General features: G+C 50.2%; 1 protein-coding gene across 1 annotated transcript; it reads right to left on the bottom strand.

The window, feature by feature from the left end:
* Positions 1-1,735: 1,735 nt before the first annotated feature.
* On the bottom strand, positions 1,736-11,284 carry RBP3 (retinol binding protein 3). Its single transcript, XM_061163071.1, has 4 exons — positions 8,237-11,284; positions 5,838-6,028; positions 3,694-3,836; positions 1,736-2,214 (listed from the first exon to the last, which is right to left on the bottom strand). The coding sequence occupies exons 1-4, from the start codon at positions 11,282-11,284 to the stop codon at positions 1,736-1,738; spliced, it is 3,861 nt and encodes a 1,286-aa protein (XP_061019054.1).
* Between the last annotated feature and the right edge of the window lie 7,351 nt (positions 11,285-18,635).

Raw genomic sequence — 18,635 nt, forward strand, 5'->3', positions numbered from 1 at the left:
GGAGGAGAGAGATTTCTAGAGTGTAAGCATAGAAGGTGATCATACATTTGTCTGGATGGCAGTAGGTCTAATGAAGAAAAAGTTTAGATCACAGGATATATGATACTACTAAAATTCAATCATGCCCTGAATCTTTCTTGAATTTGGCAGGAGGAAAAGGAGCTGGAGTAAAATCTTGCCTTCCATGGGGGCTTTCCAGGGCTGGTTTGAGGTCTTCTAGCAGAGAAAACCCCTAGGGATTGGTGGTGGCCCAGATTCCCCAGATCTCTGAGGCCTGGGAAGGGGACTGATGAAGTCCAAGCTGTTCCTAGCCCCCTGGGGAAGTCACTGTGGCAACCGCAGCCTGGACTCACCAGAGGGCAAGGCAGAACTTCATCCTCAGCATGCAGTCCTGGAGCCTGGGATTCTAGGAGCAGGGATGGGGCACTGGGAGCTCCCTGTCCTCCTGGCCTCGCCCTACCATGACTTTGAGCAGGGCCTTGGAGGTATCTTATTTTGGGGTCCCTGTGACTCTAGCAGAGCAGGGTTGCATGGTCCCAGGACATCAGCTAGAGGTGTCTCATTTCCCCAGGCCACCCCTGGGCTCCAGGTCTCCTCCCAGGGCTGGCCCAGATCCAGGGGAGTTCTTGGGCTCTGCCTGCCTCAAACTTCTCACCCTGTTAGGAGTCAGCTTGGTTGTCAGAGCTGGCACAGTGACAGGCTGCACTTGGACGAGCTGGGCAGGTCCCCAGACTGCCACCCAGGGCCACTCTCCCCTCTGACAGCAACGCTGCATGGTGGGAAGCTTCGTAGCATCAGAGCTCACTTTTGGGTCCTTGGCAGAAGCAGGAGAAGTGGTCGTGGGAGGAACGTGAAGGAAAGATAGACTTACCATGTAGAATTGGATTGGGAGGGTTTGGGGAAGAGAGGAGAGGATTACTAAGCGAACCTGAACTTGTCTTTGTGTGTCTGAGAGCAGCTACCTGGAGGAACACGTAGTTTTTCAGCTTGATGGGCATGTGTGTTCATTGTGTATCCACTGCCTGGGCCAGGTGGCATGCCAGATGGCAGCAGTAGGAGACGAGATGAGCAGGACACTCCTGTCCCTGAGTGCAACATAGCATGATGGGGACAGACATGGTCCCAGGGCAGAGTGAGACAGGTGCTCTAATGGGGAAGATGCAGGTGCGGGGAGGACAGAATGGGGACAATGTGGGGAGGGAGTGGGGGCTCTTGACCTCTGGGCCTGCACTGTCCCACATGGGAGCCGCCAGCTGCAGGTGGCTGCTGTGAGCTAATGTGACACATGCTGATGGAAATGTACTGCATGCGTGGGCCACATACCCGATCTCAAAGACTTGGTGCAAAAGTGTCTCAATTCATAATAATTTTTATATAGAGTATACATTTAAATGATATTACTGTGAATATAGTGAGTTAAAGTACACCATTCAAATTAATTTTACCTGTTTCTTTATACTTGTCTTAAACATGTCTACCAGAAAATGTGCATGTGCCTAGCATCTGTGGCTCCCATCATGATGCGATTGGACTGAGATGCTCTAGTTGACAGCATGTGGACCAGGGGTTGGTGACTAAGAAGCATGGGTGGGGATAGATTTGGACTTCACTTCCCTGGAGGGGATTGAATTTGAAGGGGATGAGCTTCCTGTCCCTAGGTGTCCCAACAGAAAAGATGCTGGCAGTTGGGAAGAGACCAAATGTTTGAGCTCCAAGGGTAGCTGCGGTTCTAAGCCTAACCGGAGTACAGCAGGCCCCTTTTCTGCCCATTGGGGGCCTCAGTCAGGACCTCATGTCTGACTGCCCCTTGGTTCCGGCCCAGAGATCCTGCCCTTCCCTGGTTCTGCCTATGGTGGCCCTTGCGGCGGCCATGCAGGCGTGGGCTGCGCCTCGCCCTTAGTGGAGTGTGCTGGAGCATCTCCTTGGCTCTGGTAAGGGCGGCATCTGCAGGAACAGCCACGTCAGGTACCACGCCCACCCCTTCCCATGAACTGCCGTCTGCAGCCCCCACTGAGCGGGCGGTGGGGATGGTGATGTACAGGTCAGTGTCGTCCACGTGGTAGGTTTGCGGTGGCTGGCAGCCTCCACTGGTCACCTCCCCGATGACCAGTGCTCGGCCCAGCCTCTTCATGATGTAGGTGAATTCCTCTGCGGCGCCGGCAGTCAAACTGCTGGTCAGAATGACCATACTCTTCTTGGAGCCATAGCGTTCACCTGCAAGATACAAGACCCTTCAAAATAGGGAGTCAAATCCACACGCTGGGTACTTGTCTTCTCCAGACTGCCTAGACTCAGAGAGAGGAGGGTTGGTTCTGTATCCGCATGTCTGCATGCAATTCACTCCACCTTTCTGAGCCCCAGTTTCTGCATCTATAAAATGAGGATAAGGATGTGTGCCTGATCCTGAGCATGCAAGTGCTTGAGAGTTTTTTTCACCAAGTGATGAGAAAAGGCTTGACTGACTTACCTGAGAGAATGGCTAACAAGATCAGATTCTCTTTTCACTCTGGACCCCAAGAAGAGCCAAGTTTGTGATTTAATGATGAGAACCTCTAGGACAGTGATGTCCAATAGGAATGCAACACGAGCCTAATTGCAAGCCACTGATGTCATTTCAAGTTTTCTAGAAACCACATTAAACAAGTAAAAGGAAATTGATAAATGAATTTTAATACTGTTTTATCTAATGCCATAAATCCAAAATATGCTCCTCTCAAAATTTTTCAACAGTAAAATTATGGAGATATTTTACATCCTTTTTTTCATAAAAAGTCTTCAAAATCTCATGTGCACTTGACACTTTACACATTCCAATCCATGCATGGCATGTGGCTCCCATATTGGACATGGCAATTCCTGGGCTCCACGGTCTGCAGATCTGGTTTTAACTTCCAGTCTTGAATATATATTTAAGTTGAGAATTCATCTGGTCCTGATTTTTATTTATATTTTGTAATCTTATTGAATGTATATCTTGGAAGATTGCCCCCAAATGCTTGTGTGATAAGAAAATGCACAAATGAAAATTGCAGAATGCTTTTCTGATTAGATGCACAACCTCCGTTGGTTTCCCAGCCCGTTCCTGTCATATGGGCATCCAGGTTCCCTGGTTTTGCAAGCTAAGCAAGGGAGACAGAGCCAGGCTATCCCCTGGGATGTGAGTGGGAGACCCGTGGTTCTGTAAAGCATAGGGCCTGTACTGCCTCCTCCAGCCCCTGCTCTGGGCCCAGGGCAGGTAACAGAAGGTTCATTAGAGTTATGAACTTTCTTTAGGCAGATGTGCTGGGCAGCTGCTGAGAGTTCAGATAATGTGGAAAACCACTGGAAACCCATTGAGATTTTGTTATGGGCAGGGGATCCTTCTGGCTCTACATTTGTCTTACAGACTGATGTTTGCCATGGCAAGAATGGCAGGCATTTTGGTTTTAGACAAACCAGTGTTCAAATTTTGGACCTATCATTAGCCAAATGACCTTAGTCAAGATATTTGACTTAGAACTCATTTTTCTCATCTAGAAAATGGGTGTAATGGTAAATGTTTTGCAGGGATTGAAGGTCTCGTGTACAGAGTACATGCCATAGGACAGGGGTTTTATATTCTAGCTACAATTACTTTTACCTGAACCCAAACTGTCTTTCCTTGATTTCTCAGGAGCTTCTAGAATAATAGGAAGGAAAGCCTTCTGCACGCACCTTCAAGCTGAGTAAGGGTCCAGAGCTCACTGACAGAGTCATTGGGCCGGTTGTAGATTTTGTCCAGCAGAATAGGTGGGCCTTCGTCGAAAAAGTAGGAGCACAGGGCAGAGATGGAGGAGGTGGGGCCACCAATGTTGAACCTGAAGGAAGGGAAAAGTTACCCAATAAGGGGTGGAACCCACAGGGAAGCCCTCGATGCCCCCAGGGGGCCCAAATCCTTGCCCTGTGGAGGGTTCTTAATTCCAGGCAGCCTAAGTATGGTACCCTTTCCTTATCTGACAGAATTCTTTGGCATTTCCCAGAGTACAAGATTCTTGAGAAGAAGAGACTTTGTGGTCAAATTCATTAAAAAAAATACTATATAACAGACCCATTCTTTCTGTTCATATATTAATACATTGTGTGATACATATTGTATGCTATATTAAAGGCTCTGACAAGTCCTGCAGCTTGGAACCTGTTGATAAATTTCCCCAGCTTACTGACCATGGACTGCTCCCGTGGACTCATGCTGCCTGTGACTGAAGCACATTTTGAGAACACTATCTTCCCAGTTTCATGATTGCTAATTTCACATTACCCACTAGGCATCTTAGTTGAGATGTCTTAAAATGGCACTTGACAGGGTGGAGTCTATCCTTGATTGGTGGAGTGTTCAGAGCTGTGGGACTGCACTGGGGGTAAGGGAGCCTGTGATCATTCCAGGCCATTTGTATATGTCCCATTATGTGACTTCTCTGGCCCCTGTCTCCTTGTCTGTGAAAGAAGGAATCCAACAAGGAATGCTAACAACTGGGTTGGCAGTGTATTAGTAGTCTCTTCTGGTTGATGGTGTAAGATGGCCTGGATGGGCTCAGGGCCCATGACTTCAGCATCTGAACCTCCAAACTGTGGTTTGGAAGGATCTTTAAGCAAAGCACACCTGTGGCTGGGTCTCCTCTGTAAAAAAAAAAAAAATGTGGATTATACTGTTAAGCTGGTGAAGGACAGGAGGCCTGGTGTGCTGCAGTCTATGGGGTGGCAAAGAGTCAGATACGACTGAGCGACTGAACAACAAATACAGTTAAGCAGAAAGAGATTTAGCATGAGGGTCATTTGGATGTTCAATAGAGCGTCTGAAGAATAAAGTCATTAGAGATGTCACGAGAGTCCCCAAGTTTGAATTCTGGACATACCCAAACCCAAGCCCTGGGAGATGGGTTCATCTTCCAGGGAGGGGACCCCACCTCTGTGATCCAGCGCCACCTAGTGACAATTAAGAATCACAAGAGTATTGCAAGTCAGCAACCACAGTTCTCTCTTAGTCAGTCCAGCAGCTGGGGATGGGGGCAGTGCCCATTTCCCCAGGGAGCAGGCTCCCCTCCTCCCAGTGCCCGTGGAAGGTGCCCAGGGCAAGTCCACTGATGGTCCTGGGAGTGAGGAGAGGGCTGGCCACTACACAAGGGCATTCTTCTACCCATTACCCTCCTAACTCCCCTCCCCCGGCTCTAGGAAGGAAACCCACCTTGTATGAGACATACCTTCACAGAAGCAGATGGGAGGTCTAGCTGAAAGCATCCCCTCAGCAATCATTTTGTGATGTAAAGAGTCCTTTTTGCAACAATAGTGGCTGAACTGTAAAATTCTGACTGGGCCATTGGCTTTACGATTCTCATGACCAGGCTTGTCCTGTGCTGATTTTGTAAGGTACGAGGCACAAGCATAGGTGGAGGCCTAGCTCTCCCAAACACGGCTGATCATCCGAGTCACTTGGATGCTGCTTGTCAAATAAACTAGTCACTGGGTCTCACCCCTGGGGCTTTGGATTCGCAGGGATTTGGATTCAGAAGGACCCTGGAATCAGTGTTTTTAAGGTCACCCTTCCCCTCTCTCCTCACTTAATCCTATGACTAGGGACATTTGGGGACCACCGAACTAGCCCAGTGCTTCTCAGCCTGGAATGCACATTGAGGCCATCTGAGCTTAAGAAACTACCAGTAGTGGTGCCCCATCTGGGCAATTAAACCAGAACCCCAGGCTAGCTAGCCAGAGCCCTGCCAGCCAGGTGTTATCCCTTGGTCCTATCCTATGTCCCAGAGTCCTTTCTTCCCTACCAGGCTCATGGCTTTGACGGTCTGCAGCAGCTGCCCAGGCCTACTGACCTCATGTCGACAATCAGAGCATCCGTGTGTACAATCTTCTTCCAGACGTGTTCCACCAGCAGCTCGGAGACCTGGGTGAGCAGCTCACAGTCCGCAAACATGTCAAACCTCAGGTAACCAACATTGTCCTCCAGCACATTAGTGTGGAAGGAGAACTTGATCAGGTCTTCAAAGACTTCAGGGGAAGGGATCTGAAAGAGTGGGAGGTCAGCTCCATGTCAGGAAAGGAGAGATTTGAAAGCTCACTTTATTTTTAAGGGTTTGATTACTTCTTATTTCTTTATTTCATTACTGATCATGGTACTTAAATGGATAACCACCTCTGCTAAAGAAGAAAGTCCAGGTCCAACTCTTCCATAGCTGTGGTTCCCTGTTCTGCCAAGCTCTGCCCAGCATCTATTCCTTGTCACTTCTGCCAGACACAGTGAAAGCTCAGATTTGTAAGTGGGTGTCATGAGAAATATTGATGGCATTGGAAGGGAGCTAACATTTTGTAAGGAAGTAGTAGGTGCCAGGGCCTTTCCTGATGGTACTTGGAAAGTTAAATGGGTAGCGGGCCCGGGATGTGAATCCCATGTGTGATCAGCAGCTTCCTTACAGGGAATGCTCATGGGTACCAACTCCTCAACCTGGCATCTGAGTTGAGAGGCCCAGGCATAGTCTCCACTCTGACTCCCCTGAGCTCCCCAGATACTTTTTGTCTCTGAGTTCATCATCCTTTTCCTCCCTGAGGCAGGGAGAGAAGACATGAGCTACAGGGCTCTTGCGTCTTTACCAGGGATCTGGACCTGGGCTGAGCACATTGTAGAAATTATTGTAGAGAAGACACTATTATCCTCATCTTTTAAATGAAAAAAAAAAAAAAAAAAAACCCGAAGCACAGAGTGATTAAGTAACTTGCTCAGGATCACACAGCCAGTAAGTGGTAGAGCCAGGATCTGAATCCATACAAGCTGACTCCATCCCAGGAACACCCCTGCCTTCCAGACCCTAAGCTGACCTCAGTCACAAGTTCTTTGGCTACAGGCCACTCTCCTGTCTACTCCTCCCTTTGTCTACTACCTCCCTTTTGGTAAAATGAGATAACAGTCTGGTAGTAGATGCTTTCGGTTGCCCTCAGCCCTCTGATTTCAGCCACAGCTGACGGGGCCCTCCGTCTGGAAAACCCTTGTCTTTTTCTACTTCAGGATCTTCTCCAAGCTGCTCCAGAGCCTGAGCGAGTTCGTGTTTGGGGGTGACTTTCAGCTAACAGAGGACGGAACTACTGAGTCCCATCTGCAGAGGGAGAGCTCCAGGGGGCACTCCTCACACTTGTCAGGGTGCTGTTGGAATCTTCAGAAACAACAGCCTCAATAATGGATTCACCCTTTCCATCCAATTCACCCTGCTCCCTCACTCCAGCTTCAGCAAACATCTCCCACATCAACTGCCTGCACACAAGTCCCTGTCTCAGGTCCTGCCTTCAAAGGAACCAGGACAAATGCTCCCTGCTTAAGTGTTGTGGCCATGCAGTGAAAAAGTAGATGATAAACCCCATGGAGAGGTGTTGTAAAGCTGTTTTGATGGAGCTCTTTGCTGACAGGAGAGATTGCTGAGTCCTGCGGTGTACTTTGGCCCCTGATCTGCAGAATTTTTCTCTCATCCACCCTGCAGCAAACCTTCTTAACCTTGATTTACCCAGATCTGCAATGCTGACTTCAAATATTTTGACCACACAGCTTCACTCAGAATTTCCCATCCTGTTGGCCCTTGTATCTAGGTGCACACTCACCCAGCATGACACCTTTGGGAGATAGTACTTGGCATTGGGGGAGGGGAGAAGGTAGTCAGTGCCCCACCAAGGCAGCCTCACCTCGGGACTCCAGGCTGGGCACCAGCACTCCTGGGCCTGTCCCTAGGCTCCATGTTCTAGCTCCAAGGCAAATGTGAGCCCAGGACCACTGCCTGATTCCCTGTCTCCACCCCCTGACTCATTCATAAAAACTGCAATTCCCACAAGGCAGACAAGTGACGTGGATGGACACAAACCCCACATTTCTAGGAGAGGAACTCACGGGGACCTCATGTGACTTAGCAACCTCTTTCTCTAACACCAACAAAGAGAAGTTCTGCAAACTCTTGCCTTCTACCCAGACAAGAGTGAAGCTCCTTCTGTACTAGTGTTTTTCAACCTGAGCTTCTGTGGGTACCCATGTTCTACAGAGGTGCTCAGGGACCTCATGGGCACGAGGAGTGGAGGACAGGGTTAGAGAGAGGAAAAGATTTGACTGGTGAAAACTTTAACATGAAAACAAGTCTGGAAGCCATTGCCTTGAACCCTGCACAGAGCCCTGGATGTGTGGACAGTTGATTGACATCCTCGTGGGACCACATGGGACCAACACTCCCTTGTGACTCACCTGCATGGGTACAATTCCAGGAATGCGGTCTTTGGCATCCTCAGGGATATGGGCTGTCTTCAGGTGTGGGTCCCCGGACAGCACCTGCAGGTCAGCCTGCAGCATCTCGGCGAGGGAGGCTTCTGAGGTCACCCTGGCATAGCGGCTCTGCAGCCCACTCAGCTTGGCTGCCATCTTGACTCCCAGCTCAGGGGAGGCATAGTTATCTGCTACGAGCTTCCCAGCTGTCTGCAGCACAGTGGGCACCTTGGCACGCAGGGTCACTATGTCCCGGGCTGTGGAGAGGGCCACGCTCATGGGCACAGTGATGTCCGGCTCCACCCCAGCCAGATCCCAGGCCTCGCCGGTGCTGGCACTCATGGCCATCTGTGTGGGCATGGAGGCATATAAGGGGCTGCTGCCCACCTGGTAGATGCCCACGGAGAGTGCCCCTCCGGCCGTGGGCTCCCCGATGATGGTGGCTCGCTGCAGATCCTGCATGGTGTGAGCGAAAGCCTCAGCTGCTGAGCCACTGGTGTGGCTCACCAGAACGTAGAGGTCCTTGTGGGAGCCGTAGCGCTGGCCTGTAACGTGGGGCTGGGTCCATACCTCTGTGACCCTTGACGTGGCCCTGTCAAAGACAGAGTAGAGATGCTGGCGGGGCTCTGCCTCGAAGAAGTAGGAACAGAGCAGCGGCACCGCTGTGGAGTAGCTGCCGGGGTTGTAGCGCAGGTCGACCACCAGCGCGGCCGTGTCTACCAGCTTCTGCCACACCAGCTGCACCAGCTGTGGCCCGATGGCCTTCACCGTCTCCAGCTCAGCCATGGCGTCGAAACGCAGGTAGCCCAGCTGGCCAGGCAGCACCTCAGTCTTGAACAGGGCCTCGATGAGATAGGAGAGCTCCTCCGGGGAGGGGACGACGGGGGGTGGTGGGGGCACCTCCTCAGCCACCATTTCACCGGGGCTGTGGAACACCAGCAGACGGTGGTCCCCAGACATCTCCTGCAGGTCGGCCGTAAGCTGGGAAGCCAGAGACTCCAGGTCCACTGCTGTGCGGTAGGCCCCCTGGGCCAGCTTGGCTCGCAGCAGGGCACCCATCTGCCCCACGACCTCTGGTCGAGCGTAGTGGGCCTCCAGCAGGTGCCCCGTGCCCTCCACCAACTCCCCCAAGTTTCGATGGAACTCCAGTACCTCCCGGGCTCTGTCTAGGGCTTCCTCGGCCAGCACGATGGCATCGGGGACCACACCGCCTCCCAGCCAGCACTCACCGTGGTTGTCGATGAAGGTGAGCACAGGCACCGTGAGCGCCAGGCCGCCCTCGGGCGTCTCCAGCAGGGATACTGTGTGCGTGTGCAGCAGGCTGCCCGCAGTGATCTCGCCCACCAGCGTGGCCCAGCCCAGTGACTGCATGAGGAAGGCCAGCTCCTCGGCCGCGGTGGCAGTGCGGTGGCTAGTGAGCAGGTACACCCCGCGCTGAGTGCCGTACGGCCGGCCCAGCAGCTCCGTCTGGCTGAAGTGCTCCTGTGTGATGTTGGTGCGCCGGTCGTAGGTGGTGAAGAGGCGCACGGGGCTGGCGTCAGGGTTCTGGAAGTAGGAGAGCAGCAGGGGCACAGAGGAGGATGGCCCCCCGGGGTTCTGCCGCAGGTCCATGATGAGGTGCTCCGTGTCCTGCAGGGGCTCCCACACCTGGTGGAGGATGTACGGGCCCAGCACCTCCAGGACAGAGGCATCGGCAAAACTGTCGAAGCGCAAGTAGCCCACGTTGCCCGGCAGCACGGACACCTGGAACACGGAGTCCACCAGAGCCCGCCGGACAGCCTCATCCTCGGGCACTTCAGGGACTGTCTCTGGAGGTTCTTCAGCTTCCTCCTCGGGCCCAGAAGAGGCTTCTTTGGATCTGACCACCTGCACCTGGAGCCTGGGGTCCTCAGACACAGCCTGCAGGCCAGCGTTGAGCTTAGTGACCAGATCCTCCTCGGAGACCACGGAGGACAGGTCCATGTTGGCCAGGTGGTGCAGCAGGGCGGGCACACGGTCCACCAGTGTGTAGTATTCACGCAGGGCCTCCTGAAGACGTTGAATGACTCCTGGCAGGGCACGGCGCAGCATGAGAATGGCCAGGGCTTTCTCCAGGGCCTGCTCAGCTGGGGTGCCCACACAAGGCAGCACCCCGCTGCCCTCCCACGTCTGGCTGCCCTCACCCAGGGGCCCCAGGGATCTGGACACGGGCACAGTGAGAAAGAAGTCAGACTGGCCTATCCTCAGCTTCTGGAGGTCCAGAGCCCCCCCAACAGTCCGCTCGCCCACCACGATGGCCCTGCGCATCTGTTTGAGGATGTAAGCGATGTCCTCAGCCACGCCCCCCGTGCGGCTGCTGGTGAGGACCACCACATCCTTGTCGGCACTGTACGTCTCTCCCAGGGCTTCAGGCAGGGTCCAGATCTCAGTGGTCGTATTGGAGGGGCGGTCATAGATGGTGTCCACATGCAAGATTGTGTTCCCTGGGTGCAGGTAGGAGATGACATAGGGGATGCCAGAGATGTGTCCCCTGGTGCAGTGCCGGAGGTCCAGCACCAAGGCGGAGGTGTTCATGAGCTTCCTCCAGACGTTGGCCACCAGGAAGCTCCTCAGCTTGCTCATCACTTCCTGGCCTGGGATGTCGTCCACCCGCAGGTAGCCCACATTGCCTTCCAGAACCTCATGGCGGAGGCCATCCTGCAGCCCTGCGATGATTTCCTCTAGTGTGAGGTTCATGAATGCTGGAGCTCGTGGGGGGACCTCAAGAGTGCTGGGCTCATAGGAGATGACCAGGCGAGGGTCATTCAAGGAGCTCTGCACCCCAGCTGTCAACACATGGGCCAGAGTCTGAGGGTCTGAGATAGACAGAATCTCATGACTTTTGATGGCCTGCTCGATGGCTTCCTGCATCCCCATCAGGTTCTCTGGGAAGCAGTAGTTATCCAAGAGGACCTGGGCCATGTCCAGCACCAGGCTTGGCTGGAAGAGGTGTGCGGGACCAGTCAGGCTGCAGAGCAGCATGGGCAAGAGCAGGGCCCATTTTCTCACCATGGGGATCCAGAGGGAGGGCTGGCTCCTGCACAAAAGCTCTCTTGACACCGTGCGCAAGGCAATAGCACTACCCTGTGTAGCTGCCTTTCTCCCTTGTCCTTCTCAGCTGGCGGACAGAAGGTCTGGGGCTAAACGCAGGAGTTGGGGTGTAGCTTCCAGTCCCGGTAAGCCTTTAATCCTGTTTAATTCAAGCTCATCAGCCCTGGGGACTGGGGAGAAGGGGCGGAAGTGGTTTGACCCAGAAGGTATGTGGGGGTCTCATCTGGCTGCACCACCTCTGGTAGAATAACAAGAATAACTTCCATTTGACTTCCTGCCACATGCCAGGCACTGTGCTCCATACTTTATATGCAGATGGTTTTCATCCTGCAGAGGAGAGTTATTAACGTGCAAGTAAATAGTGTTTCCCTTCTACACTGGATGACCCATACCACTGGAATTAGGGAGAACTCACTGGAGATCTGGTTCTGCCACCCCCTACTCTGTGGCGTTAGGGAAGTGTCTTACTTATTGTAGAGACTAAGAGAAAATATGTGTAAGGTGCTTAGCATCAAGCAAGAAGGAAGCACTAAATTACTGATAAGGTTTCCGTGTTCGATTGTCTATTTTGTAGCTGAATAAACAGAGTTCAATAACTACCAGAAGCCCACCGTCCTAGGTGTGAGGGGGATGTGAGAGCAGCCAGAAAAAACCAGTGGGGCCGTAGTCACTCAGATCCTGCCGAGGTTGAGTCTCAGCTTCCCTCTACCTCACAGCTTGAAGTTATTTCCTTGCAAAGGGAACTGAAATGGTGCCCTGTGACAGCTTTCATGTGACAGGAATGAAATGTCTGCACTTCATCACGGGGCATGGGGAATGGGATTGGTGATTCCAGGGCAGGAGAAGTTAGCTCTGAGATATAACAAATATCCATTCTCCTGACTAAAGACTCCCCTCCTGGTTGAGGGCCCAGCCCACAACCCTCTGCTTGCAAGAATTGAGTTGGAGGACTTGGGTCTCTGAGGTCGAGGCCCCACAGGTATCCAAATCATTGGTCCCCAGTAAACATCTGGACTTCTCTCCTTTGCATAGAAGTGACATGGGTCCATCTTATGACTGATTTATCACAGATTTCCAAGAATACCTACTACAGAGCCTAGACCCTAGGACCCCTGCTTTGTCTCCCCATCCCTCTGGGCGTGGGCATTTCCTTCATTTAACAGTCTGGATGATTATGGCTCAGAGTGTGGTCCACACAGCCAAGCAGAGTTGCCAGGTTCTACTCTCTTCTCGTAGCCCTGTTACCGCCAGTATACCCTCCTGGGACCAGGTATGTATGAGTTTCAGGCAGGCACGTATGTACTTCAGCAGGCAGCCGGAGGAGGTGGTCTTGGGGCTGGGGGCCCTTCACAGCACACTTGAAAGCCACAATCCGCTCTCTGGAAATCATTATCTGAGGATGTTTACCAAGTGGTTGATGAAGGCCAAAGAGGTCAATTAGCTAAACAAACATATTCTTAGCTCATGAGGATTTGTTTAATGCCCAAGTGACATATGGTCACATCACTCCACCATTTGCAGCCAATCAAGTGAGACTGATTTATTATAATAATAAGGCCTCCTTAGTCCCCACTGGGAAGGCTGCGCCCTCTGCTCCACCTCCACTTGGGGAATCACAACTCAGCCTCATCCTCTGAGGACACTTTTCTATCATTGCTTGAGCCCAAGCAGAGCCTCTGGACTAGGAAAGGAGCAGACGATGAGCAGAGATAAGAACCTCTTCGGAGAAAATATTTCCCCTGAATTATTCTTATTAAAATGAAGTCTTGGAATGGGATGCCTGGAGCTGGTGCCAGGCTTTGATTTGTGCAGATGGCCCAGAGTCTCAGGGAGGATGTAGAAACAGGACAGGGTCTGTGGCAAGTCCCTGAAGTGCTGAGTTAGTGCCTGCGAGGGGACGTGATGTGTCTTCCTGTGGATGTGGCCTGAAGCCGGTGGGACAATTCTGTCCCCAGAATTCCCCAAACTCTCCAGGAGGAAGGGATGCCCGGGCCCCCAGATAAGGGGGATACAAGCAGGTGGTAGTGGGCTAAGGTGGGCATGTGGGAGCCAGGAGGATCTGCCCATCCAGCCCCGCCCAGCTTTTGGCCCAGGGGCTACAGAGGGTCCTGGGGGTGATCTCTGGGGCTGTGTTTGGAACTGGAATACAGCACCCCTGTGAGCAGAAGGGTCAGGAGTTATCCCCAAACCCTATGGCTTTCTAAAGTATAGACCCTGATTAGGTGACCTGACTGGTTTTTGCCCTAGCTTCCTCAAAAGGGAAATAAGAGACTCACAGAATTGTGGTGACAGTGTCAGCACGTGTAACACAGAAGTCAAGCGGGCTGTTCTTTGTCTTATTATTGATCAAGCAAGAATTATTTTGGCGATACTAAATGTCTTTGCCTGATGTATGTGTTGCAAATTTTTCTCCTAGTCTGTGGCTTGCCTTTTCATGACCTTAAGAGTGTCTTTTGAAGATTAAAAGTACCTATTTTTGATAGATTCCAATTTATCAATTTTTTCTTTTATAATTCCTACACCCTTGGTGCCATATTTAAGAAATCCTTGCTTATTCCAAGGTCACCAGTTTTTCTTCAGTATTTTCTAGAAGTTTTTACATTTATAATCCTTCTTGAATCAATTTTTTTGTAGAGTATGTTAATTTTATTGTATGAGGAAGGGGTCAAGATTTATTTTTTTCCATGATGATATCCAGTTGATCCAATACTAGCTGTTGAAAAATCTTTCCTGTTCCATTGAATTCCCTTGGCATTAGGTCATAAAGTGATTAACCACATATGTGTGGGTCTATTTTTCTCTCTGTTTTGCTGCGTTCATTTGTTTGCCTTTTTTTTTTACCAGTGCCACACTGTCTTGGTTGCTATAGTTTACTATATGTCTTGAAATCATGTAGTGTAAACCCTGTAACTTTGTTATTGTTCATCAAAATTATTTTGGTTATTCTAGTTCCATTGATTACCCATATAAATTTTAGATTCTGATAATTTTTTTTTAAGAGTCAGACAATTGATTTGAATTGAATTGAAGCTATAAATCACTAGGGGGAACAACTGACATCTTATCAATACTGAGACTTCCAGTCTATGGAAATGGTATGTATCCATTTAGGAGAATTGAGATTAGGAAAATTCTCTTATATTCCTAGTATTTCAAGAGTTAAAAAAATAATGAACAGATGTTAACTATTGTCAGATGCATCTATTAAGATGACCATGTTTTTTCTTTTTTAGTTTGCTAACATGGTTGATTACACTGATTGGTTTTCTAATATTTAACCAACCTTGCGTTTGTGAGATAAGCCTCTGTTGGTCATGATGTATTATTGTGTTATATGCTGTTGAATTCAATTTTGGAGGATTTTTGCACGTTCATGAAGAATATCCATATGTAGTCCTTTTTATTTGGCTTTGGTTTCTAGGTAAAGCTGACCTTATAAAATGAGTTGAAAAACATTTCTATTTCTTAATTTTTCTATTTTATGGAACAGTTCATGTAGTATTGTATTATTTTAAGTAATTAAGGCTCTAAGAAGTACTTCTCGAGATAAGGAAGGAGGGCTGGTTCTGTTTATTCCTTATCGCTACTTCCCAACAGAGCATTCTCACAGTTTTGTGCCATGACAGCAAAACTGTAACTGAAGTCCCAGAATAAATAATCACTCCAGCTGTTAATCACTCGCATAAGTGTTCACTGCCCCCAAACAACACTGTTCGCCTGATGGGAAGGCAGAAGAGAACGAGTAACTATGGGTGCAGCTCCCATTGCCACCTCCAGGGGGTGCTGTGTGTCAGGCTATGAGCCTGGCGGGGCCAGGTGCAGTGGGGGAGGTGATTTGAACTGCAATCAGTTCGGAGGTGTGTGCGGGGGGGTGGGAGGGGAAGGTTCTCAGAGTGACCAAGGTCCTAAGAGCAGTGTGAATATCACCCACATGCTTTCTCTGCAGGCAGGGAACCTCTGTGAAGCAAGGCTGTCTAGCCTCTTCCCTGCATCAAATATTTTCTGTGCCGTGCGGGCAGAAATTCAAGCTTATAGACAGTGAGACAGTGAGTTGTGGCCAGAACCTGCCTAGAAGCTGTGCAGGGCCTAAAGAGGTTCTGGGAATGAATGCTTTTCTTTCTTTCTTTTTTGTTTTTCACAAATAAATAAGATTTATTTTAAATTAAATCCGGAGAGAGTTTATGCCTAAGCTGTCATTGTTACCAGAGAGAGAAAACCATAATACTAGTCAACAAGGGTCAAATGGGCTTCCTGATGCCCTAAGTTGGCAAGGCCTTGTGCAGTATTTGTTCACGATGATGCCTTCATTCATAGGTCTTGTTCACACCCTGCTTCTAAGACGAATTCTCCTAAACCACTCTTTCTCCTGTTTTATGGTTGAGGATGCTGGGGCTTGGAAGGATAATAGGACTTGCCCAGAATCACAGAGCTGAGGAGCAGTGGATTGACTGAAGGAAGGGAGGATACTGTCATCCTCTGAAGATTCTGCGCACACTCACCTGGGCTTTGGTCCCTGACTTTGTGTCATAATCCCAGGCGTGGACTTGTGGTGGGAGGTGGGGGATAGGAACACGATCAAGGCCTAGATTCCCTCTGGCTTTAGTAACTCCAACAAGGCTATGTCTCTGTAACTCCAGGGCAGTCTGCTGGATGCTTGGGTGAAGCTTGAACGCAGCAGGGGGAACACCATCCCCTATTCCATGGGAATCCACAGGATAAGATGGGATGACATAGATGAATGGGAACGGTGAATGGAACACAGCCTTGGAAATGTAAGAGCAAATCCACCTGGCAGGTCTGGGAACAGGTTTCAGGGCACACCTTGGAGGGCTTTGGGATCTGCTCAGGTTACTAGGCTCAGCTCTTCCCAACCTCTGATGTCCCCTGAGCATATCTGTTCCCAAAGAGGGCTGCCTCCTGCCCTCTCCTGTTCATTCCTCTCTCTCTCTCTCCTCCTATCACCCTCCCAAGCCATTAAGCAAAGGTTTTCCTTTTAGCTCTCTCTGGGAAGACTTGGGAGCTAGCATCCTTCATCTTACAACCCTATCAGCTTTTGCTCTCAATGGTGCTCTTTGGCCTGGTTTACCTGTAGTCTATCCTTCCCAGGACATCTTGCCTAGGGTGGCTTCACCTTGTGTCTGGAGTCATCAGTACATTACTGCTGAGCAGTGCCTGCCCTCCAGATGCTGACCTCACTTTTCCTCCATGACTTAACCATTCTTGCATTTTTCTCCCAGGTTCACCAGACATGTCATTACATGTATAAACCCCAATAATTAACAGGTTTCAGGATTTTCTCCATGAGACCCCTGGGTCCAGGCAAATCAAGGAAGTAGAGAGTTGTCTTTGCAGTTCCCAAATATATGGATACATTTCAGGTTTGAATGCCCAGCACCAGAGGACCTCTGGTGTGTGTGCTTGGGAAGGGGACATGCAGACAGAGGTGACTCTTGCTTCCAACCCAGATACAAGTAGGAAGGACAAAGATATTGGCAGAGCATGGGGAAAAATGAGGAAGGGGGAGATCAAAAAGATAACAAGGAAAGAAATGAAGATTTCAGGGTGAAAGAGAATAATAGAAGGTAACAGAGTGGCTCTAATATTTTTCTAAGCATTACTCAGAAAGAGAAGCAAGACCTCAATAAACTTTTTCTAAGCACCCGGGAAGCATGTGCACTTTGGGGGTTATAAGCAAGGACATAAAGACTCAGTGACCATTGATGTGACTGTGAACCAGTGAGTGACCTGGTCAGGACCTGAGCCCGGCTAGGCAATCCCACACCTGGTGTGTTTTCCAGCCAACCTGCTGCCCCTAACTGTCCTCTATTATTGGGCCCTGAGCTGTCCATGACTATGGATACCATATGACCTTTCATCCAAACGGGAGCCCTAGTTATATGTGGACAACATGGATTATCCCAGGCAAACCAGGGTGATGGTCACTGAGCCAGAGGAACAGCCTGGTTGAGCAGCATCTGGCAGGAGCCTTTCCAGGCAAAGGAAGGACAGTCTGGGCACCAACATGGATGACCCCAAAGGCACTGGAGGTGGGGCCCTGCATGGCCCCCAGAATGCAAGCGTGATACTGGGCTCTTGAGAGGACCATGGAGCTCACACACTCACTGTCCAGCACAGACTTCATTCGCACATGCCCACCCCTCTCTGTGCCCCTCCCTTCCACCTCCCCCCAGGGAAAGAAGGGCCTGGAGGGAGGAATGGGCAGGGTGTGGGGCTAGGGGACCATCAGGCCCAGGTCTCACACTCAAGAAAGACCACAGATTAGACATTTTACTTTATTTCCAAGTGAAATTTTGATGCAGGCACAGAAACACACCACAGGGACTAAAAGATGTCTGTCATCCATCCTTATGATTGAGCAACACTGTCATACTGGGAATTAGTATTTTCTGTAACTCCAGTAATTAAACAATAATGTTTTATTGTGTTTTGGTATTAAAGCTGTTCATTGGTTCCATGTAAACATTTAACACAAGCCATTAAAAAAAATATTCTGGGAACTTCAACCAATGGGAATGACCTGGGTCTCCAGGCTTTTTATGGGATCTGCTCTGGCCAGCAATCAGAAGGGCCATGGAGTGGAATCTTCACCATTTCCAGGCTCTTCCTACTCCACCCCCTTCCATGTGTGACTCTGAGAGTCAGAGGTCTTCTCTTGCGGTCAGTGGGGATGAAGTCTGGTCCCAAGGCCCAAGCCCAGGACCGGGACTGGACGCACATTACTCAAAACAGCCAGTGAGTGCACCCAGAGTCAAATGTGGCCAATAAGGACCTGAGTTCATCAATGGCGGGAGCCCTCATCCAGGAAAACTGGATGTCATCACCTGAGTACCTGGAGTAAAAACAAGGATGTTGCAAATACCAAAGCAAGAATGCATTTATTTCAACAAATTCAAATCCTGGTCTTGTCATCCATGGAGTCCTTGTGGGACAGGAGCCCATGGGTTTGTGATGGTGGTGAGCTGGTTATGCTAAGTAACTGCAGAGACACAGGCTACGGGCTGCCCATCCCTCAGGGTAAACCCAGTGCACCCCTGCAAACCATCTTGCAGTTTGAGTCCACGGCAGCGAGTGGCCTTGTATGAACCACTGGTCACACAAGCTCCGTGCCAGTGGGTCAAAGTTCCTCTGGCCACAGCGTACACTGCAGCCTGAGGGCGTTCGTCTTGCATTTTCTCCATCCTGCAGCTGGTTTAAGGGATAGTTCTCAGTGACTCAGGGGTATCTTAAAAAGCACTTGGACACTGAATCAACACAGGCACAGAGCAGTCAGAACGTACCCTAGATGTGACAA

Source organism: Dama dama, chromosome 15, assembly GCF_033118175.1.
Source record: "Dama dama isolate Ldn47 chromosome 15, ASM3311817v1, whole genome shotgun sequence".
Lineage (NCBI taxonomy): Eukaryota > Metazoa > Chordata > Mammalia > Artiodactyla > Cervidae > Dama > Dama dama.

Coding starts and splice junctions, on each gene's coding strand:
- RBP3 (XM_061163071.1), bottom strand. CDS start 11,284: ATGGTGAGAAAATGGGCCCTGCTCTTGCCCATGCTGCTCTGCAGCCTG. Junction 6,029..8,236: donor CTGGAATTGTACCCATGCAG/GTGAGTCACAAG, acceptor CCACTCTTTCAG/ATCCCTTCCCCTGAAGTCTT. Junction 3,837..5,837: donor GCTCTGATTGTCGACATGAG/GTCAGTAGGCCT, acceptor CCCTTCCTTCAG/GTTCAACATTGGTGGCCCCA.